Here is a 27,969-nt window from a genome sequence, read left to right as displayed (position 1 = left end):
CCCCCCCCCCCCCCCCGAGAAAAAGTCTGTAAGACACACTGGCTTCAAGTGCCCCCTCCCCTCCTCAATAAGAAAACATGTCTTAACGAAACACTTTTTATAACATTATTTTAAGTTACCTTTATTTTAATCATTTCTAAAACTACACAAATTAATAATAACCATCCACCTAACCCCTTCTCGCCTTGTATGATTAAATGTGCAAGATTTTGTATAAATGTAAATTATATCATTATTATTATTATCATCATTATTATTTGTGTAATGCTCTGTCACGTTTCCAACACTCAGCCCCACACTCCTCCTCGAAACACAACTTTCTTTAAAAACGGACAGTGAAATCCACCACCTCCCCCTTAAATCGAAGCTACATCATTGCCTCATCTATCACAATTTTCCGTCTTTTATTCAGTCTAAAAAAATAACCAAATTATACAGATTGGATAAACCGGTAATTTCTTAGAATAATCAAATATTAATTTCCTTCTTTAAAAAAAAAACACTTCATAATAGTGATTGAAAAATTACTGATATAACTGTGACTTTTCATTATACAATATTTATTACGATAATAAGTTAATGACTGGTGAGTTAATTATATACAAGAATATCGCGAACGCCAAATTAAGTGTTGCGCGCGAATAATACATAATTATTAATTCTCATTTCAAATACCGGTAATAAAAAAAACGCGTAGTCACTGAGAGCGAGATTTACCATAGCAGAAAAGTGGAAGAAAAATAAAGCGGCATTTCCAAACAGAAAAAGAGGGCAGTATGTCCGCTTTGGCGAGTTATAATTTACTTGGTAACGCCCCCTTTTGGATTATAAGTATTAATCCAAGGCTAAAGATTGGTTGAATGAATAAACAAATGGATTTGACACCGATAAACGCGTGCTCCGTCGGCAATTTGTCACTTCCAATCAGTATGTTTTGCATTCGAAACCCAGGGTGTTAATATATGCGTCACGTGATACCAACCGCCAATCACCAATTGCTGTTACTTGGAGGAATGCATTCGGGGCACAAACGTGGGAGGCGAAGCTCACGTTACTCAGTGTGTTGTGAAACTTCTGTAGCGACAGGTTGTGAATGTGCCTCTACTATATAATGGAGTAACTTGTGCATTCGTGAATATTGGATTACTTTTGAAACCATGTCTCGGACCAAGTTTATAAGCTTTCTAGTGTCAGTTATTCATAGTATATCGCCAGCAGTGGAGCTCTAATCGAGTTCAATGTCGGGCCAATATGGCCGCCGTGTTGTTGTATGTCTGTTCTGCTTTCGTTGTTTGGGTGTGTTGTTTCAAACACACTGTACAAGCCGAAAGTGTAAAATGCCCATCTTCGTGCACATGTCTTGGAAGTGTTGTTGATTGCAGTAAAATCGGACTAGTGAACATACCGAAAGATATCCCAAGATGGGTTACACGACTGTAAGTATTTTTATTTCAAAACAGACGAGTCCATTTTTTATGCTACCTTACACACGACACAGCAGTCGGTCTACTGTAGTATCGACTCCGTGTTTACAAGATTCATTCATAGTTTAGCGTAAGCGGTGTGACTGTACTAGATTAAGATCTAAGTATTTACATGTTGAAAAGGCTGATCATTATTTAAAATTATAAAATGGTTCTAGATCTATTTAATATTTAGGCCTAATGGAGAATTAATTCTAGAATCTAGAACACACCGAGATTTTACTGTTGATATTCTCTTGCCGCTAGGTCTAGATTCTAGCTAGATTTAGCCCCTCTCTACTCTTCTACATTATTTGAGTCATTTCTAGAATCTCTAGATCTAGACTCTATGTCACTAGCCTATTGGTGTTTTTTTCTGATTAGTCACAAATCCGATTGCATTTTAAACTACTAGAGTCTAGATCTAAAATCTAAATTAAGTAAATTTCCATTCTCAAACCATGATAGAATCTCTACATTGTTTGGTAGATTTCTAATTTCTAGAATGCTATTCAGATCTAGATCTAGATCAACATTCTAGAAATAAGTCTTCTAACTTAATTTTACTTAAATAAGTAGGCCTAATAAAAGACCGTTTTAGTGCTAATTTGTAATTTATTAAAAAAAAAAACCATAGGAGACCCTGGTGTAGTGAAACGTGCCTCATCATTTAATCAGTTTAGAACTACTTAACTTTGTATAGAACTTCTGTGTTAAAAAACAATTTTTAAATTGCATGCATACATTAAAAATTGATGAATTAATCAATGAAGAGTCCTGGCCAAAGGCTTAAACATTAACTAAACAAATTCACAATTTACTATCAATATTCAATAGGCCTATTTGGCACAGTCCCAGTAATTTTCCACCTAAATAAATGTTTTGTTTTGTTTGCAAACCGTGAAATATTTTATTTAAATTACATTTGTTGGTCTTTCTTACACAACCATAAATTCATGTAGAACTAGCAATTTACTCCAACCCTCTCGGTTAGTCAGTATTTCAATTCAATATTTTATTTGATTGTTGCATCTAACCTCTGTACTCACTAATTAGCAATACTTATCGATGCTATATAGACCTATAGATTAGTATAAATTCTATATATCCTCCTTATATTTATATAGCTACCAATGTTGTTCGAAGCCACATTCTTTAAAAAATATGTCAACCCATATATATATTTCAGGTAGCTCGTATTATAAATAAATAATAAACTATACCTTGACCACTTTGTTGTACTCACTTAAAGATGCTAATGCTTTGATCATGAGGGATTAACTTTTACTAAATTACCCTTTTCTAAGTGGACTCTCTATTAAGTAGGGCCTATCTATTGGTTTTTCCTATCGATTTTTTTAAATTGTTACAAATCAGTTCAGCTGATCAGTTTTATCTTAAATTAGCAGTACCATATAGTTAAGTTAAAAGGCTTTAAATCAAAGTGTTGTGTTTAAATTACTAATTGCTGGTTCAAATTGTTACTTATTTATGAGTACTAAATTGGGACCAGTGTGCCCTCCTGTTTCCATCTAGTTATATAAGTTTAATTATTTCCACAATAATTGTGTTATTTTAAATCACATTATTGAGTAGAATTCTATAAATACTGGTATTAAAATATATGTAATATATTAACTGTCGAGTCTGTTTTCTTCATGTGAATAAAAATCAATACATCTTTAACTATATGTATTTTTAACTGTAAAGTTCTGAGTCTAAGTAATGTAAAGTTAACATTTATTTATACTCTATTGTGAAATTTATCATCATTACAAAGAATGTATGACATTTTAAATTTTTCCACATGTAAAGTTTAATGTCTTGTACACATTCAATATCATTGATAATTTAGGTTTTTAGTCCTTCACACATCACTACCAAAAATAAAAGAGAAATGTAGTCTTTTTGTTTTTGATTAATCTAAAGTTTTTAGTTTAAATGTCAATTTATAAACATTTGTCAGAGAAATTTAAGAGGTCTTATTTTGATGGATCATTATTCAGTTAAATAAATGTGTGAAGTGATAGGTTTAAAACGTGCATTGTGTTTAACTGTAAAATGTTTTTACACACTTGCATATAAAAAGTGCATGGTATTTTGCAAGGCTTACATTAAAACATTTTAATGTAAATATTTTACTCTACAGAGAGATAGTGTCTAACAGTATTGTGGAAATAAGGCATGATGATTTAAAGGGACTGCATAATCTCCAGTATCTGTGAGTAATTTTACTTGGTATTTTTTTTACTTAAAAAATTATTCTCATTACCAAAATGGTCAAGGGCCAGGGCATTGTAAAAACAGTTTCTTCGCAATTACTCAAAATGAAGGTAGTTATTTCCCTGCTAACTCTATTGGAAGTCAGTTTTCTCTCCTTCCCCCCTGACCCCTCCTCACTGCAGCAAGGATCTGTGGTCAGTCAGAGCCTTAGCTTTTGAGGGTGGAATGCGTTTCTTCTGTGGTCAGCAGGTAAAGACGTTAAAAGTAACCAGAGCCGAATGTGTTTCAAAGGTCAGGGAGGAAATCTGAAGTTCAAAGCAGTTCTTTTACACACGGGTTTACTTTAGTATGGTCAAGTAACATGCCGGCCATTGAAGAAATGAAACCAATAGGTCCTTCTTTATTTAAATACGCATTGTGTCAATAAAGTTAGTTCTAGTAAATTCTACCTAGTCATGTTCAAGTACGTAGGCTACTGATGGCAGTATAGCCGGGTTTTTGTGTGTGTTGCCTCGTGGCAATGCGGGCCGCACCAAGTTTGCACGAAATGGTGTGAACTCGCTCCCTGCGTAATTGTTTATGTAGATCTTATCTCCAACCTGTTATGTACACCCCTTAAACAATCAGGCAGCCAACGACGCCTCTGCCATCCTATCCTGTGATGTATCTGTACATAGTGTTAAAGCTTCCAAGATTCGTAACCTATTGACTGGTTGGGGGAGGTGGAGGTGCATTTACGTGGGTTTCTACATCAACACCACTATCCCTCCTCGAATTCTGTTATTGTAACGTAATTGGCGATCTGCTCCGAGCACTACGCTATTTAGTTGTATATTTTACAGGTATTTCCTAAACTGAGTAGCTCTATTATGGCCTGGATACACTATTCGTCTTTTAAACGTTAAATATTTAATTGCTATTTTTTTAGTCGTATATAAATAAACGGTGCGATCGTGCGTGCGTATACTGGTTTTAAAAAAAATTGTGAGGGATTGTATTCACTTCTTTCATTTCTATTTAAGCGTAATAAAACATTTCCTCTTGTGGGGATGTTTATAACGCTCGTTACGTTACCGGCCTGAGGTATACTATAGAGAGTACATGTCTGATTTCACTTTTATTTTCACTCCCAATACAAAACCACTGACCGCGAATAATCCTCAGGCCCATTAAAAAACAACGCGTATTAGTTACTTTGGATCGTTTTATTTTAAAGTGTGCCTAGAAATGCGCGCTGCTTCAAGCAATAACGAAATGTGGGGCTTATTTGAAAGAACAGCTGACCTTCATCCTCCCTCCCGACGTGACTATAAAGTTTTTCATTTTACTCTCATTGAAATAGAATTGCAGTATTTGAATCATTTTCGCCTTGATGATTAAAAAAATACATTCTCGCCCCCCTTCTCTTTCCCCTCGACGCCCCTCCTCTCCTTATTTCCCCTCAGTCATATCCTCAGTGTGTATCGGAGTTGGCTGTGAATTTCAATGGATAACCCGAACTCGTGAAGAGCCGTATAATGAATGCGCCGTGACTTGAGTCGGGGGAGACAGAAGAAAGGGTCCCTATTGACAAGCTTTGGAAACCGCGAAAAATCGTGCCAGAGACACTGAGAGTAAAGAAGTTGGGGGGGGGGGGGTGGAGATTGAAAGAGCGTTCACTCTCTATTGCCAGATACCAGAAACCTGGTAAATAGGAGGAAAGAGGGGCGGGGAAGAATACGAGGATCATATGAAAGAAATGTTTATTACTATATCTGTATGGAATGAGAAATTTCAAGGGGGGAAAAGGCTACACACTACACGCCGACAACTAGGATTTTAATTTTAGTTACTTCTTAAATATTTTTTGTTACTTTTTTAAAGTATCTTTTTCTATTATTGATTATAAAAACAGTGTTATCGATTACGGATTTAGAAAAACTGTTTTCGATGATTAACATTTTGACTACCAACAGCTTGTGCTGAAAGCAGATTAAGAGCTGATTAAAATTTTGTGCGGGGGTATTGACGACTTAATTGTCGGCTCTCTGGCGACGGTCTGTCGCCCTCGCCGCTTTCAAAACTGTAGTCATGCTTATGAAAGGCTTTGACACAAATCCGATTTTCCTTCAAAACTTTCTTTTTTTCTTTCTTTCTATGCTATTAAATAAAAACCTTTGTCCGCTTTAGAGGGTTTTTTTTCCCAGTTCACGTGACGACCCTGTGGAGATTAGCCAGTAAAACGTAACACATTTATTTGGCTGTGACTGAGTGATATGCTGTTAATGTTGGCTAGGGCTTAGAAAGAGATTAGCTTGTAAAACGTAATACATTTAGCTGTGAAAAACTGATATGTTTTTACTGTTGGCTAGATCACACAACGATATCATTACTGCGCGTTATGTGCAAAGCTTTTTACATGCATGCTCTGCTCACATATTTAGTCCTGTAATAGTATGTTATTTTACTCTAAGCAAAACACCGTTTGGTAATGTTAAATAAATATATCCCTGCTACAATCGGCTTATAAACACTTTAATGCCTCAGGTAGAAATACGTATACAAGTTGCCGATTTCCCCCTCTCTCTCTCCCCCCCCCTCTCTCCACGAGTCTTCTACATTCACCATCTAGGCTAAAAAGATCGAAACCGAACCGTATAAAAATAACGGACGACGCTCTCTAGGGGAAAGGAGCTGAGAAGAGAAGAAGAAAAAAAACTAACGAATCTTGTTTTTACGCAATAAAGCTTAAATAAATTTTGTGGAAGGGGCTTAATCATTAAAATTTGTTGTTACAGACGTTACAAGTAGTGGTGGCGCCACTGCTATTTTTTCAGCCCACGGAGCGAGATGGTAGAAGAGTTTGCTTTGCCTTCCTCGGCTTTTTTTTTTTTAAATATGCGTACGTTCAAATAGGGGGGAAGGGGTGGTTGTAGAGAGAGATGTATATCGTTAGTGTATTTAAAATACATTTTTTTTTATTCTTAATGTATTCAATTAGATCTATATTGAAAAACGTATGATTTTATTTCTATGAAAAGATATATAGACAGCTTTCTAGCTGCGAATTGTTTTCTTGTTGGCAACGGGGTGAATACTCGACATGCAGTGCTTAAGTACACGGCTGTTTCGAACATTCCGATGAGATTCGTCGACGTAAATGTAGTTTTGATTTAGCCGTTTATGTAAATCACATGCTAAAGCTGACTTTTTGTTTCCTAGCCAAAATGATGTTGCCATTTGAATACGTGAAGCGCTCAACTGCATCTGTTTTCTGCTGGTAGCATTTTTTCTCATCAGTCTGCTCGGGGCGGGGATGGTGGGGCTGGCTTCTTGTGATTGAGACTTAAAATAGCCGTGTATACGTGTTTTTTTTTTAAGGTTATTAGTGTATAATCTAAATATATATATATATATATATATATATATATATATATATATATATATATATATATATATATATATATATATATATATATATATATATATATATATTATATATATATATATATATATATTATATATATATATATATATATATATATATATATATATATATATATATATATATATATATATATATATATATATCCTTCCCTCTTTCCAATATAGTAAAAGTATGTCCAGTATGAATAAAAATCCATGCGTTTGAAGTGTTTTCTAGTCACCGTGTCAGGCCCCTAGGCTGCCTGTGTTGTCACTGTCCGTCAGTCTACCCCTTTACCGCTGACCCTTTAACCCCGCCGGTGTCAGCCCGTCTTAACTCAAACACGTTCAACAAATAGTTCCAAGTTTAAGGCAGGTAAACAAGGATTGCAATGATTAAACAGGTGTGTGTGGTGGCTTCAGGGGTTTTAAAATAAAACGTACAAACCCGCTGCTCGGTCAGCGTGGTAGCCCCCTCTCCACTTCTCCACCCAGATAACAATTTTATCACCAAGTATACACGTTCTTTTAGTTTAATAAGGAAAGATACAAAATATTTGGTTCTGAGTTTAAAGCGTACATCAGTATGTGATGTAGAGGCGTTGACGATGGTGTATTGACACACTGCACTGCTGTGTGCTCACCGTGGACAAACTCACTAATCCCACATATCTTATTATCTACGCCGAGATAACCTTGTTGGTGGGGTATTAGCTTATCGTTCTTTCGGCGCGATGAATAATTTAAAAAAAAAAAAAAACAACCCCAGCGTTGGTCTCCTCCTGCCTCACCCCCCGCCCTCCTTGCCGAGACTGTACACACACACTTTGCCGTTCCTTCAAATAAATCCGGCACGCCATTCACTGATTGAACTTTGTCACACCTTTTCACCGCCTCGTTCACCTATCGGGTGCCGGCCTCTTGTCCTGTGCCAATATATTTTGCGGTCTCCTGTCAACCTGGATGTTCCCCCACGCTGTATCAACCGTATCTCTACCCTCCGGTGGATTCAGGGGGGGGGGGGGCGTCCCTCACTCACCCACCTCCTTCTCTTCAAACACCATCGATAAGTGTCCTCTACAAAACCGTATTCAAATTGACCCCAGATTTGGGCTGGTGTTACCTGTAGTGGGGGGTTCTTCTTTGTTACCCTAGTCATCCAGTCTCGAGTACTAACACACCTTTATTTGAGTCAACGTTGCCACCCATAGAATCCTTAGTCAGATACATTCTACACACGTGTTGATACTAGCTAAACATGTATCGATGTGTCTTTCTAATACATACATGACTCGATACTGCTCACAAAAGTAGGTGTGATGACGATAAGGTACTTAGTCAGATACATTCTACACACGTGTTGATACTAGCTAAACATGTATCGATGTGTCAATCTAATGAACACATGACTCGATACTGCTCACAAATGTATGTGTGATGACGATAAGGTACTTAGTCAGATACATTCTACACACGTGTTGATACTAGCTCAACATGTATCGATGTGTCAATCTAATACATACATGACTCGATACTGCTCACAAAAGTATTGTGATCACGATAAGGTACTTGTACACATAATATCGGCTGTCGACGGTAAATCTATACACGATTAGAGATGCAGACATGACATAGATAGCATGTATTATTTATCAGTTAATCAAACATTATTGACAAGCTAGCAGGGTGTAACATTTCTTCTTTATCAGCAGCACAAGATAAATGCTCACTCATATTTAAAAGTATACATCATATATATATCATATATATATATATATATATATATATATATATATATATATATATATATATATATATATATATATATATATATATATATATATATATATATATATATATATATATATATATATATATATAGATGTATATACATATATACATATATATACATATATATATATATATATATATATATATATATATATATATATATATATATATATATATATATATATCCTAACACCCTAAAAAGTTTTTTTTAAGAGTGTTGTAGGTCACGCGTAAAGAGAATATTTAACTTACATAATTTAGAAAATACAACACCGCTCACAGTATTGACATGTTTAAATTCTTAAAACACAATTTTAGTCGATTGTTTAGAAATTGCTTATTCGTTATATCTTTTAAAGTGTTCTTACTTTTATTATTAATTGGTTTTAGTTTAGTTTTATATTCCTCCTACCATCCCTCATTTTTTCTTTTGATTAGCTTAATACTTTAAACATCCAGTTTGTAAAAAAAGATTAACGATATATATTTTATGTATGACTTGAAAGCCCAGCGTAATGAATGTTTGTTGGCGTAATTAGGTCTGAATTTGTATTTTAGACTTAACTACTCTAACACGATGAGTGGTTTTAGTGAGGTGAGAGGATGCGTTAATAGGGAGCTTGAAGCAGGTAACATAAAAAAAAAACTTCTTGTCATATTAAGACTCGCTTCCATGTGCTAAAAGCATTTTGAGCATGGCCTGATTTCGCTTGGTTCTCCAACACCGAGTTCTGCTTGGCCGAGTTTGCGCTACACAAAAAAAAATGGGCTTCGTTTCTGCCAATAAATGCTTTTACTCAACAGCGGTTATGATAGGTTTTCCACGCCAGCGCCTGGTGAGAGCAAAGCATGGTAACGGAAAAACTTCAAACCTTACACTTAGAACTTCGGTGGTAGAGATGTGAGCTCTTCTTTTTTTTTTAATGAAGTTTTTAAAAAAAAATGTAGTGCAGCAAGAAGTGCGCAAGGTGAAATGGTGGCCGATAGTATCTCACGAGCGTTCGGTCTCTTTGATAGAGATATAAAGATTAGCCAGGGCTATGTGGCGTCTACACGGGGCTGCACGTTTAAGGTTTAATGTTGGCGTGTCGGTGACACCTTCATACACGGGTATCTGTACACTAGTTGAATGAGTGAGAACCCGATATGTCAGAAAAATTAAATTTGGTCATGATACCACGCTGGCTTGACAGGGAATTTTAAAAAATAAAATCGCATTCATAAGCAGATTAAACACTACATTTTGACACTTAATTGAGGTTGAATTAATGCTCATTAAGTGAAAGGTGGTTAAAATTGAATGGTGTTAATTGGTTATAAGCCAGCGTCGCTGTCGCGTTGTTGGCGTCGTGCTGACTGTCCGGCGCTGTGGCGGCGACTGACGCCAGCCTTCAGTACCCTGCTGTGAAATGGCCGTGTGCACTAGCCTGAACCACTAGACGCCCACGAGTAGCTCGCCCACTAGTTGCCCCCACATCAACACGTTACTTTTATTTTAGTTAAACCCGTATCTCCCCTGTATCAAGCTTCATCTGCCGTCATGTTGCGATACCTAGCTACCACCACATCAACACGTTGCTTTTAGTTAAACCAGTATCTCCCCTGTATCAAGCTTCATCTGCCGTCATGTTGCGATACCTAGCTACCACCACATCAACACGTTGCTTTTAGTTAAACCCGTATCTCCCCTGTATCAAGCTTCATCTGCCGTCATGTTGTAGATCAGATCGATTCTCATTAAGTCTCTCGCCTCGTTCTCTCCCCTTGACAACGGCAGTAATCATTTTAGGCTAATGATGATTTAGATATCAAATAGTGGGGGAAATTCGTTGCTCGAGAATTTATTTCCTTCAGTCTATCGTCCACCTGGTTGGTGTAGACCAGTGCCGCAGACAGGGGGCGTTAATTCTCCCCCCCCCCTTTTTTTTCTCCATGATCGCACAGTATGACAGCTGTCCCACGTTAAGTTACAATTATTGACGCACGTGTCACATTCTGTACCTAAACTTTCTAAAGAAACTTATGTCATAAACCATAATAGTAAAATGTTCAAATTGTTATGATATATATATATATATATATATATATATATATATATATATATATATATATATATATATATATATATATATATATATATATATACATCCTGCCTACATCTCTGACATTTCCTACTTTAGTAACGCTAACTTTGTACGTCTAATCCTCGCCCCTGAGTATAAATGTGTTTAGTCCATGTGGTAAGCTTTTAAAAAAAAAGAGGGGCGGGGTGGGTGTTTAAGTCTCCGGTGTCAGGCGTCTGACTGTGACAATGGATCTGGTTTCGCTACTGTAAAACTGAGATGGGCTGCCCTAACTTGCCATTGTGGCCCGGTGTTTCCAGCTTGTAACCCAAGGTGGTTACCAGAGCCCCTTGACTAACAAGGGGCTCGGTTTTTTGTAAAGGCCGCAGGATGAAAGGGATCTGGCAAAGTGTTAACAATTAGTTTGGGGGAATTACTGCCAGGTTTTGAAACTGCTTCACCAACTGGATGCCTCGAGGACGGAGCAATTAGTTGAACACTTGTTTTTTTCAATTACCTGCCTATTTAAATTGGTGTACAGTAATTATGAGGCACGAAAATAAAATTTAATTAAAACAATAAGCAGCCCACATGTAGTTAAGAAAACTCGCATTTTATTAATAAAGATATAATGTAGCCAAATCTTCATATACTGTAACTATTGTCAAGGTTCGCTTAAATTCAATCTCCCCGAGACTCACTGCATGTCTGCCGTGCATCGATTATGTTAACCCACAAGTGATAAAAGCTGCCACCGCACCTATTCTCGCGAGACCAACTAATAGCTCATATTCCATCAATAACTCCCCGAGTTGCTTCTTATCCTTCAACCTATCACGATCTCTCTCTGTACTCGGCGGGTCACTCACACAAGAGCCGTCAGCATGTGAGGGGGATACGGGGCGATGGGAGACGTTGGCACCACGGGAAGGAAGCCGGCATTGTTTTATGTGGCGAACAGGTGGCGGGGGGGGGGGGGGTCTATCTTGTTGCTTAGTACGAGCAGTGTCTAGGTTTGTAGAGTCGACTCGGGTGTCCTGTTTTATCAAACTTAGTGTTGCCACCAAAGTATTTAACTTAGAATACAGGTGGGGGAGGGGGTATCTTGTTGCTTAGTGCGAGTAGTGTCTCTTCTAGGTCTGTAGCGACTCGGGCGTCTTATATCAAACTTACTGCTGCCACAAAAGTATTTAACTTACCACACACATTCTGAAGAAAAAACCCCAAAATGATTATAAATTAATGTTAATGTAAGCACGAGTCGATAGACAGTAGCAATATATATCTACATTCGTTATTTTATTCCCAAAAGTACATAATGATTCGGGCATCAAGATTTACACAACATAACACACATCAGTGTACTGGGTTGTGGCCTGAGCCCCACCAGAATCTCTGGCACAATGAATGACACACTCTTGTGTGGCTATGATTTTCCCCATCCGAACCGTCTTAGAATTTCCGGGTGTCGAGAAATATGCTCGATGCTGGAAAGGTTACTCCGGCCTGGTGTTATTTCACTTGATTTTCTATCTTTCTCCTGCATTTCGGGTTTGCGTTTTTTTTTGTCTATAAATAAAATAATTTGCCAGAATAACACAGGTCGTTGCCGGCCACCCACAGGCTACAAGTTTAGTGTAAATACTCAATAAGGCTACCTTAACGGCCGCAATGCATGCAGTTTAGGTAATAACATGCAGCTGGTTTCAAATCTGACTTGTATTAGTCTTCACCTTTACACTAAGCTGTTACAGTGATGATTCGTTTTCCTGCCTATACTTGTTTTATTACACCGTCCATGAATTGTTTTTGTTTTTTTTTTTACTTTTTATAATGCAAGAAAATTATCGTGTTTGATTTTTAAAATTGGGTTTATTTCTATTCCTCAGGGATCTGAGTAAAAACGAGTTGAAATCTATCGATGGATCAGCTTTTAGCGATCTGACAAGTTTAACTCAGCTGTAAGTATGATTTTTGTGTTTTTATAAGCCTCGTCATCCCTGTCAACAGACTGTTACTCAAACATATAGTCCTGCTCAGCTAGTACTCACACACCCAACCCATCCAGTACTCACACACCCAACCCATCCATTACTCACACACCCAGCCCATCCAGTACCCACACACCCAACCCATCCAGCACCCACACACCCAGCCCATCCAGTACCCACACACCTTACCCATCCAGCACCCACACCCAACCCATCCAGCACCCACACACCCAGCCCATCCAGTACCCACACACCTTACCCATCCAGCACCCACACCCAACCCATCCAGCACACACACACCCAGCCCATCCAGTACCCACACACCTTACCCATCCAGCACCCACACCCAACCCATCCAGCACCCACACACCTTACCCATCCAGCACCCCCCTCCTGTACAGTTTGGGTCACCAGCCAATGTTCTGTTATCGCCCACCCCAGATCGTTAACTTGACATGTTCACTGATACGTCTGACATGAAGAGTGTGAAAGATCATTCTCTGTCCGAGTTTTGGCTTTTTTAATTGTCAGCCTACTGTCATATCTGGCTAGTTCAATTGTGTATTTTTTTTAAACCGAACACGAGAAGCCGAGTTGAGTGGGGTGGGGGATAGTGATAGTCTCGGAATGTTGGACGACACAAACCTCTTGTTCATGTCCTAATGAGATAAAGAGACAGGTTAGGGTTCATGCGCAGACTAGATTTGACCCCACTCAAGGAAATTTCCAAAGATAGCACACACTAGCTTGAAGAGTGTGAAACTGTCACTTCAAATTTGAGAATCGTTAGATTAGCCATCTGATTGCTCTCCAACGCAATCTTCGTTGTTGTTGTTGTTTTTCTCATCTCTAATAGATGTGCTTTTCTTCGTGTGTAGTCACAGCTAGTATTTTCGGGTGTGTAGTCCGAGTACTTTAGGGTGCTGTATCTCTGAGTTTGGTCAAAACTTGAACTTAGTGGCGTTGTATCTTGGTCTGATATTGTAGCCACTGCTTTGTTACCGTTTCTTGGTATATATTCATAGTATGCACTTTGGAATGCGAATATGAAAACCTGATTTTAAAAACTCGCGTTTTAACATCTCAAGTAGGACGTTTTGGCTATCTTGTAATGTCAAAGACAACTGACCTCAGTACAGTATGACAACCAGCTAACACATACAGCACACACTTTAAAAAAAAAACTAGATCTATGACCAATACTTGAATATTTCAGTGGTATATATTTTAACGATTAATTCAACGACACATTCTGCGTCTCCTGTGTCAGTTTATCACACCTTGGCCGCGTCCGCTAACATAAAAAAAGATTAAGTTAGATAATAGGCAACACGTTTTTATGTACATTAAAAAAATTATCTTGTCACCGCTTTTTCAAATGAACCAAGATAAGCGGCCAAGTTTACATACTTTCGTTGAGAGGGTTGCACAAGAAGGCGACTGCAGAACTTTTTTTTTTCAATAAAGATAAAAAGACTTCCAACAACATTAATCCATACTATTGCTCTGGCAGCACACTGTCTGTTGTTACCACTATATATAGGCCTATATGTATATATATATATGTGTATATATATATATATATATATATATATATATATATATATATATATATATATATATATATATATATATATATATATATATATATATATATATATATATATATAGGACTTGTGTTAAAATGTAACAGGATCGAGTGGTAGGATTAAAACACTGGGGGTAGTACCAGCCCTCATACGTGGAGCGCTGCTGGAATAGTTTCCACGTACTGCGGTTGTGTGGCGTGCTCGCTTGTCAAACGGTTTGATCCCACCCAGACCACTAGAGATAAACAGACCCTGATTACAAAAAAAAAAAAAGAACGCCCGTTCAAACAATTGCAAAATATACACACACCTGTCAATTTAAATAAGCTTGGGTTTTTTTTTTTTATAGTGGAAAAAATAAATTTAGATAGCCAAATGTAACGTGACTCATTACACTTTAGGGTATTAGAGGTTTTGATAAACATTGAACATGCGGGTGGATCGGGGAAGTAAATAAATACTCGCGGCATCCACAAGCGGGACCCCCTGCTTGGGTCCCTTAGAAAACCACGCCATGGTCTGTTCAGGTTACAGGCAAACGTCCCCTATCTCGCTGCATGCGCTGATAAGTCGTGGATTTGATGGGGCTGGGGGTTTAGGGAAATCAGATTATTTGTTACATTTTTTTAACTAAAGCCATTGGCAGGGTTTAGGAAAATCAGATTATCATTCTTACATTTTCAAACTAAAGACATGGGCAGGGGACAGAATCCCTTAAAAATTACCTTCTCTGAGATTTTAAATAAATAATTTGATCGCTGGAAATCGAAAAAGTATTCGATGGCTTAACCTAGTGTAGCTAAACGGGTTGTTGTTGTTTTTTTTTACTCCATATTAATCTGGTGTTTTAATATTTAAGTTTTATGGTTTGAAAAGAAAAAGTATAGCGTCTGTTCTTATCAAAACACAGTGAGCAACTTGATTGTCTATACCTAACCTAGACAGACACAGGAAGGTGAAAATTAATGAATGATTAAATTTCTCACGGCGCCCCAGCAAAACGTTTCCTCTATAAACCAAACATAAATTGATTCCATTGTACCCCGAGGTGTTTGTTACCACCAGATAATTTGTTTAGACTTTAAAAACACAAGAGCGCCCCCTCCCCCACACCGTTATGTTCCCCCTGCCTTTGGTGGATGCAAATTAAAGCTGAAGCCTTTATGCCGGAAAAGGTGTAGTTTATGGCTACCTCCCTGTGTATCCCACCCACTCTCCCGCCACCCATTCACCTCAGGGGTTTTATTTTCTTCTTTCGTTTTAAGAGCGTGGGACATTAGATTAAACTTAATCTGCCTTCTCCTCGCAGACAAAGTGTTCTAGTGTGCTGTTTGTTATTTGAATTGGAGAAGACAGCGTTTGGTATTCAAATTGACCTGGGTTTATGGCTGCCATTACGTTACGTGTTAATTGAGACAAGTGTAGTTTGATGTTACCCCGTTTTAAAATGCCCATTGTGTGAAATTTAAGACATATTACAAGTGACACGAACATGTAAATGCTTTTAGTTTTCCCCCATCAGATTAGCCGTACCTTCATCCATCTAGGTCTAGCCCTGACAATGATAATGAAAACACTGGTTAAGGTAGAAGTATCCTTCGTAAGAAGATCTCTCGGTATTTTTTACAATTTGCTTAGTGAAAACTCACATATATTATTTACAGTTGAACACAGTATGCGATTTTATTACTTGGGGACTTCACCAGATAAATCTATATGAAAATGAGAATGTTTAAAGGCATCTCATATGCAGGGGTGCCACTTTTCCGGGATTATCCATACAGATGATATGTGTATCGAAACCTTAGTACAAACACAATCGTGAAGAGCAAGACTAGAGTTAGGGCATTAAATAAAGACTTCAAACAGAAAAGTTCGTAAGTCATAGAAATTATCACGAAAAATCAGTTTACGGTGAATATTTCTTATAAGCTAGCATTACATATGTATCTTTGATGTTAAAATATTCTATTTAAAAAAAATTAGAACATAAATTCCGTGCTCGTTTTCAACGTTAGTCACTTGATATCATAAAGTGCATGTTGTTTACAGAAACCCATACTTTGATGTCTGTTGTCGGACATTTGAGATCTTACCTAAAGAATTTCTAATCATATCCCTCAAGTGTGATTGTTTATATTTTATTAACCAGAATGTTGAACTTGACAAGCTAATGCAAATATTTCATTACTTATTTTAATGCAATACCACGTTTGGAGCTGCTAGCCAAAATAAATAAAAACTCGTTGTTGCTGCGAAATGAATTCTACAAACACAAAATTACAAGGAGCTTAGGGCACCTACAATCGTTTGTATTGTTGCTGTAATCCAGCTTGAGCCTTATGCCACACGATTTTTTTCTTCTCTCAACGCCTTGATTGATAGCTGTTATTCTGTTGGTGTCTGCCATCTCTGTGTGCACGTTGATCAATTGCATGTATTACACGCAGCATTTTTATCACGACGAACCTGTTTATTCTGAGCAGGAAGGATTTTTTTTTTTAAATGCAATAATAAAACTCTGATTTTTTTTTATTTAACAGGAGACTGGATTTTAATCAGTTGACGGAGATCCCGAGGTTTTCGCGACATCTGAACATCACAGAGCTCTCCATGTAAGTCCTGCCTTGGTTTCTAATCCCCGGGTTGGCTGTTCTTTGATTGGGGATCTGGTCCCACATATGCTTCTGGCCTCACCTTCAACAAAACACAGACAACTAGTAGAAAGTTAAAGTGTTGTCTGTGTGGGGTTAAACGCGAGAATTTTTGTAGGGTTGAAAAGAAAAATGCATGTATATGCAAGACATGCCATCGACTTCTCTTTTGAAAAAGTTTATCTTTGAAGTGTGAAAAATCGTCTGTTTGGTACGTTTTGGTGGAAATTCGACATCAATAGAATATTTTTTTTGTACACGGAATAAGTTTTATAAGAAAACTATTTTGAAAATCCTGTTCTTCATACGGTTTTTCTATCCTTTATAATACCCTCTCTTTGCATTTCTGAAACCTATTTTTTTTAAAATGCCGTCATAGTTAATTAAATGGGAGGCTACATTATTCACATACCGTAGAACAGGCCACGTAGCTGGCACAGTTTTTAATGGCAGTCATTAGCGAAAACATCCACTGTTGGCTTATTATTAATCGTTGAAAGGTTTTCACTTGAATCGAGTGTTAATTAATTGAAAGAGCTCTAACGACTTTATTTTCGGTATGTAAAACTAACGTGATTTTTTTTTTTTTTGCGTGGTAAAAATAGCTAATAGATATTAGAGAGGTTGTTTTTTTTTCATACTTATGAGTAGAACAATTTACAAATCCGCTCTACTAATCTGTTAATTGCATTGGCGTTAATGATACACGTGTCAAGTCTAAGGGGCTGCTGTTGAAAACTTGGGGACAACGATGTCCCACGTCATTTCAATTGATGAGAGTAGGCTGGTGTAAAAAAAATACGTAACGACTTTTAATTACCCGTAGTTGTAATTATTATTAGTATTGTGATACCACTTTATCCTAACAATGTAATACCTTATAAGTCGAGCTGATACTCTCGGAAACCGTCACAATTCGTGTATATAAAAACATCCAACCACAAGGCCACATATTGTAAGCCACGATCTCGGTCAGGGATCATGCTATTCCACTGTCTGATCTAGATTTTTTTTTCCCCTGTTAATTCAGTCTTAAACGCCCTGTCTCCAGCGGGTTCGCCCCAGCATGGGGTGGATCAGAACAAAAGATAAAGACACACCACCCGAGCCAGTATTGTTCTTGTGTTACATGTGGGATCACATTGTCCTCCTTGTCGATGATCTCCAATACTTCGCGGAGTGCAGCACCGTCTTTGTTGATTCATTTATTATATATTTTTTCTTCTTCAAATCACGTTAAACATTTTTTTTTTTACTTTTATATTTTTTTATTAATTATCTTAAAAAAAAACGTATCTGACTGCGCCATAGCGAAGTTTTTGGAGCGAAAGAAATAATACGTAGCTGTAGGGAACCCCCTGGTGTTGCATTACGATTGACATGGTATAGGCATGCATCCGGACAATAGCCTGCTGGGAAGACATCGAATTATCTCTAACCTCGGCTCAGCGGAGAGACGCCTTTTGACGGCATAGCGACTTCTCTCGTGTGCACCAAGCGGAAAATTCTCTATTCTCTCCTCCGTACGCATTCGTGTCTACGTGTGTGTATGTAACTGTATATATATATATATATATATATATATATATATATATATATATATATATATATATATATATATATAAAGTGTAGATTCTTGTGTTTTTGTGTCACTGTCTATCAACCTTCTGTATACGCCTGCCTTTACCAGTGTAGCAAATATATTACATTGTCCTCAACAGAGGGAGCATTGACAAATGTATCTTTGTGTTAGCCTTTGGTTTACGCTACACACACACGGGGGGGGGGGGAGATTTTTTTTCCTCCAGCACAGACACTAGCGGCCCAATGGCGTGAATTAGGGCGTACATCAGTCCTTGTTGTATCTTAAGTGGGGGGTCAAAACTAACCTTGACCGCGCTCGCCCATTGTTCGGGCAGGCCATGAACCTCTTCTGGTCACCACTTGTAAACCCTCCACCCCTCTCCTCCCCTCCCCCACCTCCAACTCTCCTAAACACTTGCAGAGGTTTAAACTATTTTATCTCGACCAAAATGTGTTTGTTACGGTAACCACGTGACTAGTTTTGACACGAGATATCATATGCGTGTGTTCAATCATTAAACCTGACATATGTGGTTAACTCTGCGCTATCCGCTAATGTGTTTATTATGCTGTCTGGGACTAGCCGAAAAGATAATTATAGATTGCTTATATTTTCTTTAAAAGTTGTTTTATTTACATTTAGCATTTCCTGTTTTCTGTCAAGAGTTCCATTCAATAGTTTATATATTTAAAAAAAATTAAATTACTTCTGCCTGTGAAGAATATCTACCTTAAATACACAATTAATTAAAATTTTGTTTTTTCCCCTTGAGGAAGGATTTAATTAAAAAGGAACTTTAACTGCAAAAGAACCTTCGTTTAAAAAAAAAACCAGTTGAGGCTTTTATCTTTGTAGGATAAATATCGCAAGGTAAACGAATCCTTTACACAGACGCGCTCCTCTAGGTTTCATTAGCCTCCCAACCTGCTCAGTAACACCGTGGCTCAATCAAAACATAATCACGTTCTCATCACACTCACCACAGCACAAACTCTATTTGAACTTATTTATTTTAGGTGGCGTGTTGTTTTTTTTTTAAAACCAAGGCGAGCTTAATGGTAAACAAATGGTTAGATTTTCCCCGTGTTTGAAATGGAGCGATTATAGCACAACAAAGGCATACGTGGGTATACCCATGATTATTAGTTTGATAAAATATTTTTTTTTTTAAATTTTATATTTCTAATGAAATGTTTTCTTTAACACTCATAGGATTTGTGTTGGGGTGGAGGTTTAAATGGGAGGGCTGGGGATAAATTGGGGGTGTGAGGGATCTCAACTCTCTCACTTCCTGTTTATAGCATCATTTCTGCGAGCATGTCGGCAGCTCCATTGCTGATGACGTTAGAAAAAAAACCGGAGCAGTCTGGGACTGCAATAATATTAGCCGTCAAATCGCGTGTTGTTTTTTAATCGCCGGCAGCGAGCGCTGGGCCGGTAGGGATATGTTTTGTTTGATGTGATAACTGAGATCGTTTGGATGGCCAGGACAAAAAAAACAAAAAAAAATGTACAACGTCCCGAGGCCGGGGTGTAAACAAGATGTAAAACAGAAGAAAGCCTGGACGTCTTCGTTAGCACGGGCTTGCCTGACTCACATGCTGGAGGGGTGGGGGTGGGCCGAACGTGTAACCCTTGGTTTATTTTAATATGTAGAGAAACCTACGGTGTTGTGTTTTAAGGTGCCTCTACATCAGTGTTTCTTCCCGACTTTTTCCTCCGGGGGGGGGGGGCACTTGAAATTTTCGGGGGGGGGGGGGGGCGGTAGACTTTCTTCGGGGGGGGGGGGGGGGCGGACACTGTTACAAGTATATATTTTCTATATAAAATATATTAATTTCATTTCGTTCGGGGGGGGGGGGGGGGGGGGGCGGTAAAAATTTTTCGGGAAGAAACTCTGCTCTACATAAGGAACTGTCAGGATAGTTTAACACAAACCACACATCAGACCTGATATTAAGCTGGACACTAGCCTATAACACCACACATCAGACCTGATATTAAGCTGGACACTAGCCTATAACACCACACATCAGACCTGATATTAAGCTGGACACTAGCCTATAACACCACACATCAGACCTGATATTAAGCTGGACACTAGCCTATAACACCACACATCAGACCTGATATTAAGCTGGACACTAGCCTATAACACCACACATCAGACCTGATATTAAGCTGGACACTAGCCTATAACACCACACATCAGACCTGATATTGGGGTGGACACGAGCCTATAACACCACACAGACAGGCCTGATATGCTGTAAAAAAAAATTAACTTAGTCGATATTACTTTCTTTTGTGCATAGCACATGAAGAATATGCGCACGCTTTAGTATTTATTTCTTAATGTTATTTCCCGCCATATAATTGACAATTTTAAAGTTTAAAAAGTTATTAAGCCCATAAGTCTAGGTTGGGCTTCCATTCTCTCTTTATATTTTTATTTATTCCATTCTACTGTTTTTCATTGTGTATATTTTATTGCTTTTTTTTTATCCAGTTTGATAGAGAAAATGTCTGTATTTTTCTTTTTTTTTTCTTCTATTTTTATATTAGTTTTTTCTATAATCCCGCCCACGTAACCAGACGATCTTTCATTAAAATCTCACATCCCATTTATGTTAGCGTGAGCTATCGTCCGACACACATCGTGGGCCACTGGGCTTGTAATCAGCCGCCTCAACTATATCACGCGGACCTCTCCAATCCTCTTGCTCACATCGTCTCATTTGTCCCTTTGATAGGTTTTTTTACCGGCTAATTTGGAAAACTGGGCAGCGTGACCTATGTTAAAACATTGCATGGTAACACGATTTCTTTTTCCCAATTCCAACGCCACTGTAGTTGGTCAGTAACTGTTGGCGTTCTTTACTTTACACGTGAGACGTTATTTACTTTCCACGTGGGTTGAAATGATTCTCCCTTGAATAATTGTCTGAACATGTCATAACATGAAGCCATCTTCCTCAGACCACTCCCCTCCTCATCTCCCGGGGTTCTTCACAATCCGGGGGCCTCGGGTGGCCGTCGCTAGCCACTGGTGACCGTCGCCAATTTGTTTATGGACAGTCCACTAGTCTTCGCATTGTGTCTAATCATTTGTCCTCCCCCCCCCCCCCCCCCCCCCCTTTCTACTTCATCCCTTTCCTCAAGTACACTTTCGGCGCCAGTGGTGAGTCACGCCTTAAGGTCTTGTAATACAGGCTAGTTAAGTCACTATCGTAGGTTAAAACCTCTTATGTTACTCTCTAACCACGACGCTGTTTTATTAACTATCATAGGTTTAAACCTCTTATGTTACAGTCTCACCACAACGCTGTTACATTCACTATCATAGGTTTAAACCTCTTCTGTTACACTCTCACCACGACCCTGCTACATTCACTATCGTGGGTTTAAACATTCACTATCATAGGTTTAAACCTCTTCTGTTACACTCTCACCACGACCCTGCTACATTCACTATCATAGGTTTAAACCTCTTATGTTACACTCTCACCACGACCCTGCTACATTCACTATCATAGGTTTAAACCTCTTCTGTCACAGTCTCACCACACCCCTGCTACATTCACTACCATAGGTTTAAACCTTCTCTCGGTCCATCCTGTTACCACAGTTTTATTACTGCAGCACAGAGTTTACTGCTTGAGTCGTGTTATCCCATTGGTCGAGACTTTTTGAAGAGCTCTCTAAGAAAGTTTCCATTTCACTTATGTCCCTTGCTTACCTTTTACATGTATTCTCACATAGACGCACTAACATGTATCACCTCGGTCGTAACCGATGTTTCGGGATTTTACACTAGTTTACTGCAGGGGTTAGATTATGCTTTAGGGCCTCTTGACGTTTGGGTTGTATTTCTAGGATTAGCCAAGCGTGCACTCAAATACAAACCACGTAAATAGGATCTTAAACTGCGCTTAAAATATTGTTAGCCTCGACGGTCATTTTTTAACGATATCATTATGTAGTAAATTTTATGTTTTAAGTGTCACGTGTCTTGATGTGTGTACTACGTAACATGATATTGCCTTGTAAAATACTGGGGACGCATTCTCATCGATGGTAGTGTGTCTTAGCCCCCTGGGTGCTAAGGACAGGTGGTGTATCACTGAATGGGTACCCTGGGGTAGGTAGTGTATCGCTAAAATGGGTACCATTGCTCACTGTAGATATTGTGATTTTAATTTCACCGTACTACAGTATATCAAGGCCAGGGCGATGCGCCGTTTTGTTTGAATATTGTAGCATGTCTGGTGACGTACAGCTCTAACATGTCTGGTGATTGTGTGTCTCCATCATGGTCATTATCCAATCAAGGGCGGGGTCAGACTACGTCAACATTGGGGTTTACGAGGCAAAGGTCAAACGGGCCCTGTGTTGGACAGCTGGCTCTATCATTGCTGCCAGGCGGGATAGAGAAGCGCCGCCTGACATTAAATGATGCACGATAAATTGGCCCATTCAAAAGTCGGCTCTGTTGAAATGGGGGGAAAAATTAAATTATTTAAAAAAAAAAAACTGGAAATACTAACGTTTTAAATTGCGACAGTTTTTTTAATTTGATTAAATTTAATGTTATCACCAGCACTAACCAGAGTGGTTAACTTATAGTGGTAGTTGTCTGACATGGCCAAGACCACCTCAACTTTACTCAAACCTTTGAGTGAAGTTTTAAAAATTCTAGGCCAGTTGATGTGTCACGTGGGCATCTCTCTGATATTACTCTAGGGTCGGGCGGGTGGTCATCACATTTTGGACACTTACATCTTGTTCTCGTTAGAATAATATTTATTATGTCTCTTTTTTTTTAAACTAAATAACTGAGCAAAAAATCAACACGTTGTACCCCTTGTTAATTTGTCATTTTAAAAAAAAAGGAAATGGAGTGGGTACAAAGGGCAACAATAGTGTGAGTAATCGCAGGAGAAGAAAAAAACCAACCAAGTTACTATTTCCGTTTGAAATGTTTTTACCCTCTTGAGCTTACCCGGTCCAGTCGAGACAGGCCACATTAAACGCGAGTAAAAATCGTGTCACCGGCGGGTGGTTCAAAGCTTTCCTCACGCCCTCGTCTCCCGTTGCTGGCAGTCGCTACTAAACACTGTCACAGACCTGTACAGCTACATGCTGTTTATCCCCCTTCCCGACTCGACTGGTCTTCTGGTGGTTTATTACCTCCCCTGGCAGGGCTTATTTATAGCCCATTTTTTTTCTCCCATGTTTTATTTCTCGATGCCCCTTTTAAATCCGAGGAAGGGTGGGGGTGGGGTTAAAGATTGAACAGGGCTGTAAATCAGGTGAGGGTTAAGCAAATACTTTTTTTTTTTAAAACTTAAACAAGGGTTGGGGTAGTGGGGGAGGTTGTGAAAGAAGGGCCATAAACAAAGAAATAAATAAAATTGTAAAGTGTCAGTTTGGATGCAAGCAATACATTTGCCCAGTTGTCAGCCAGGTGGGTGGTACTAGTGTACTTGCTGGGCCCTAAGCTATGTACTAGTGTACTAGCAGGGTCCTAAACATTGTACTGGTGTACTAGCTGGACCCTACCCTATGTACTAGCAGAAACCTACCCTATGTACTAATGTACTTGCAGGACCCTAACCCATGTATTAGCAGCAGAAAGATCCCATGTACTAGCTGGACCCTAACCTATCAGTATTAATTAAACTAACCAAGTTTTATCTTAGCTGGCCAAAACAAACAAAAAACATTGGATATAATTTTAAGTAAAATAAAACCTTTAAATTGTGAATGGGAACATACTAAAAAAAAAACATCCAACTTTGACAGTTTAAATTCTGCTGTTATGTTAAAACAATCTTTTTTTTTATAGCTGAAAGAAATATTTCAGACAGGTTTTATTGTCAGGGGTTGAGTGTTAATTTCTTCAGGTTATAACCAGGTGTTGTGGAGGATTTATATCTGTAGGTGACTACCTAGTGTTGTAAATGTTGGGGCAGTTAACATGTGTGAGGGTGTACTGGAAGACACAAGGGTTGAGTGTTAGTTTCTTCAGGTTATAACCAGGTGTTGTAGAGGATTTATATCTGTAGGTGACTACCTAGTGTTGTAAATGTTGGGGCAGTTAACATGTGTGAGGGTGTACTGGAAGACACAAGGGTTGAGTGTTAGTTTCTTCAGGTTATAACCAGGTGTTGTGGAGGATTTATATCTGTAGGTGACTACCTAGTGTTGTAAATGTTGGGGCAGTTAACATGTGTGAGGGTGTACTGGAAGACACAAGGGTTGAGTGTTAGTTTCTTCAGGTTATAACCAGGTGTTATAGAGGATTTATATCTGTAGGTGACTACCTAGTGTTGTAAATGTTGGGGCAGTTAACATGTGTGAGGGTGTACTGGAAGACACAAGGGTTGAGTGTTAGTTTCTTCAGGTTATAACCAGGTGTTGTGGAGGATTTATATCTGTAGGTGACTACCTAGTGTTGTAAATGTTGGGGCAGTTAACATGTGTGAGGGTGTACTGGAAGACACAAGGGTTGAACCAAGTGGGGCACCTCGGTGTTTATGATCAGAATACATGCACACAAACTGGCACTCCCATGTGGGGTTTATAGCTACTACAGGAATATAAGAGAAAAGGTTGAGTAAGAAATGTTAAGTTTACCTGCTGAATGCCATGTGGCACCTGGTGTATGGCAGTTAAAGACAAATAAAGCTTACATTTTTATGGCAGAGCCAGGTGTGCTGCCCGGGCAATCTGTCACTGGAACTGGTTTTAATCCCACAACCCCCACCCCTCTCGACCACCACACGCCCACCACACACGTGTTTCTGTTAAGGAAATGCAGGTTTTAAAATACCTGCACAACCTTGTTTAAATAAACTTAAACATTTTTTTTGTATTTAGACAATAGTTTTAAGATAACAGGTATCCACCTGCAAGTATAAAAGAACGTTATCCCGACTGTTTAATCTAAGTATAACTTTGATAGCCCATTAAATGAAAAGCAATAGCAATATAAATTGCATGCTTTTCCAGCTTTTTCTATGTATTTTCCCTAGTTCTGTATAGTGTAATACAGTGTAAAAACTTTGTTTGTTTCATGCTTTTTCCAGATTTTTCTCTGTATTTTCCCCTGTTCTGTATAGTGTATTATAGAGTAAAAACTTTGTTTGTTGCAGGACTGACAACCATGTGGTCAGCATCTCTATCTCAGCCTTGTCCCAGCTACCTCACCTCCAGAGTCTGGACCTCAGCAACAACCTCATCTTGAGCATCACTAATGGAAGTTTTCCTGGCCCCAGTAAACTCACTCATCTGTAAGTCACTGCCTCATCACACTCTGGATGAATCACTTCCTGCCCCACTCACACTACACTTCAACTCAAGCAAATCATCTTAGTATTGTCTAATTACTAATGTTACTCTTAACCTTCTATGTGATAACATCATGGATTCAAGTATATAAAAAATAGCTTAAATTGTTGTTGTTTTGTTTTGTTTGTTTTTTTACATTTTCAAAAACATTTATGAAAATTTTAGCATGATAGAATGCAATGGGTGAACTGTTTAGAATGATGTAGTGGGTGTCTGTCAATTTTTGATTTTGTTGTGTATAAAAGTTATAGTAGAAATGATAAAAATGCAATGGGTAAACTGTCTAGAATGATGTACACTCAGTTCAATGAGGTAGTAGATGTATGTCAATGTTTTTGATTGTGTTGTGTATAAAAGTTATAGTAGAAATGATAGAATGTAATGGGTCAACTGTCTAGAATAATGTTGTACACTCAGTTCAATGACGTAGTAGATGTATGTCAATGTTTGGTTTTGTTGTCTAAACAGTTATTGTAGAAATGATAGAATGCAGTGGGTAAACTGTCTAGAATAATGTACACTCAGTTTAATGTTGTTGTAGATGTATGTCAATGTTTGATTGTGTTGTGCAGCAACATGGACAACAACCAGATAGCTGCTGTGGAGATGGGAAGCATGGCCAACCTAACAGCTCTGCTCACCCTCAAGCTCAACAAGAACAAGCTCACGGATATCACACCTGGGGCCTTCATAGGCATGAACGTCTTGAAAACTTTGTGAGTACCTTGTGTGTGCATATGCTTCAAATGTGGTGGTGGGGGGGGGGGGGGGGGCACTTAAACCTCGGACCTTCGTTGATATGAACAATATTGTATACAATAGATCATATAGTATCATAATTCCTCTTGATACAGTCATAACTTTTTTTAAGAGATCGCACAGTAAAAAGTTATGTATATTTGATGGCACGTTAAATAGTCATGTTATGTATATGTGGCGGCAAGCAACCCCCAAATATTACTTCCCAAATCAACATGTAGTACCTTTCTCAAATAGATCTATCTACCCATAACTGGGCCATGCCACTAAAGCCAGTTAGTAACTTCTATACCATTTGTTCTGTCTAGGGAGTTGATGAGGAACAAGATCAAGATTATTAGGTGGAAGACATTCCATGGACTCAAAAGGCTGACCTCTTTAAAGCTCAAGAAAAATGAGATCTCGATTCTTCGTGATGGCGCCTTCTATAACTTGTCTGTTTTGAGAAACTTGTAAGTGTCAGAGTGTAGTCATCAGGTTAACAGAATTAGAGTTAAATTATTATTTATTTTTATCCTAACATGCATTCTAACTTCTCCTCAATTTTGGATGTCTAAATTTGCATCTAACTTTTATTAAATTTTGTGTTCACCAGACAATTGGACAATAACAATTTGGTCAACATCACAAAGGCTTGGATCTATGGTTTACAGAGGCTGAAGATATTGTAAGTACTTGGATCTTTGTTTCTTTTTCTTCTAAACCATCCCTGGCTGTATGTATCTTTAAGGGATAAGTTTATTCTGTTTGTTGAGCTACAAGTTTTGTTTGTTAATCTTAATTGGCTGAGACACAATAATACATTTGTCAGCTACCATATAGGCCTACATGGTAAAGAGGCCAAGAACATTTTAGTACTATTTGTCATACAAGACTATCATAAACAGTAGTTCAACTTGTAGAACATATTTTGATATGGTTTTTACAAGGTGTTACCTACTGTCAGTGTGATTAGACCAAAATATATAATCAATGAAAGTTTTGTTTTGTCTAATTCCAACACTCTTTTAATCATTCCCAGATCCCTGACTTACAATAAAATAGACCACATAGAAGCAGATGCCTGGGAACAGTGCAAGAATCTTGAAAAACT

The 27,969-nt window shown here is 38.2% G+C and overlaps 1 protein-coding gene across 1 annotated transcript; it reads left to right on the top strand.

The window, feature by feature from the left end:
* Positions 1-1,018: 1,018 nt before the first annotated feature.
* LOC131933883 (leucine-rich repeats and immunoglobulin-like domains protein 3) lies at positions 1,019-27,969 on the top strand (the record flags this gene model as incomplete). The annotated part of the gene is made up of 9 exons (XM_059290389.1): positions 1,019-1,436; positions 3,613-3,684; positions 12,835-12,906; positions 17,069-17,140; positions 25,922-26,059; positions 26,690-26,833; positions 27,185-27,328; positions 27,472-27,543; positions 27,898-27,969. Coding segments are annotated over exons 1-9 (971 nt in total), but the record flags the coding sequence as incomplete, so codon positions are not given.

This window comes from Physella acuta, unplaced genomic scaffold, assembly GCF_028476545.2.
Source record: "Physella acuta isolate Inbredline_101_S28 unplaced genomic scaffold, ASM2847654v3 ptg002658l, whole genome shotgun sequence".
Lineage (NCBI taxonomy): Eukaryota > Metazoa > Mollusca > Gastropoda > Physidae > Physella > Physella acuta.
The sequence above is the reverse complement of the archived record's forward strand: the minus strand, read 5'-3'. Positions and strand labels throughout refer to the sequence as shown.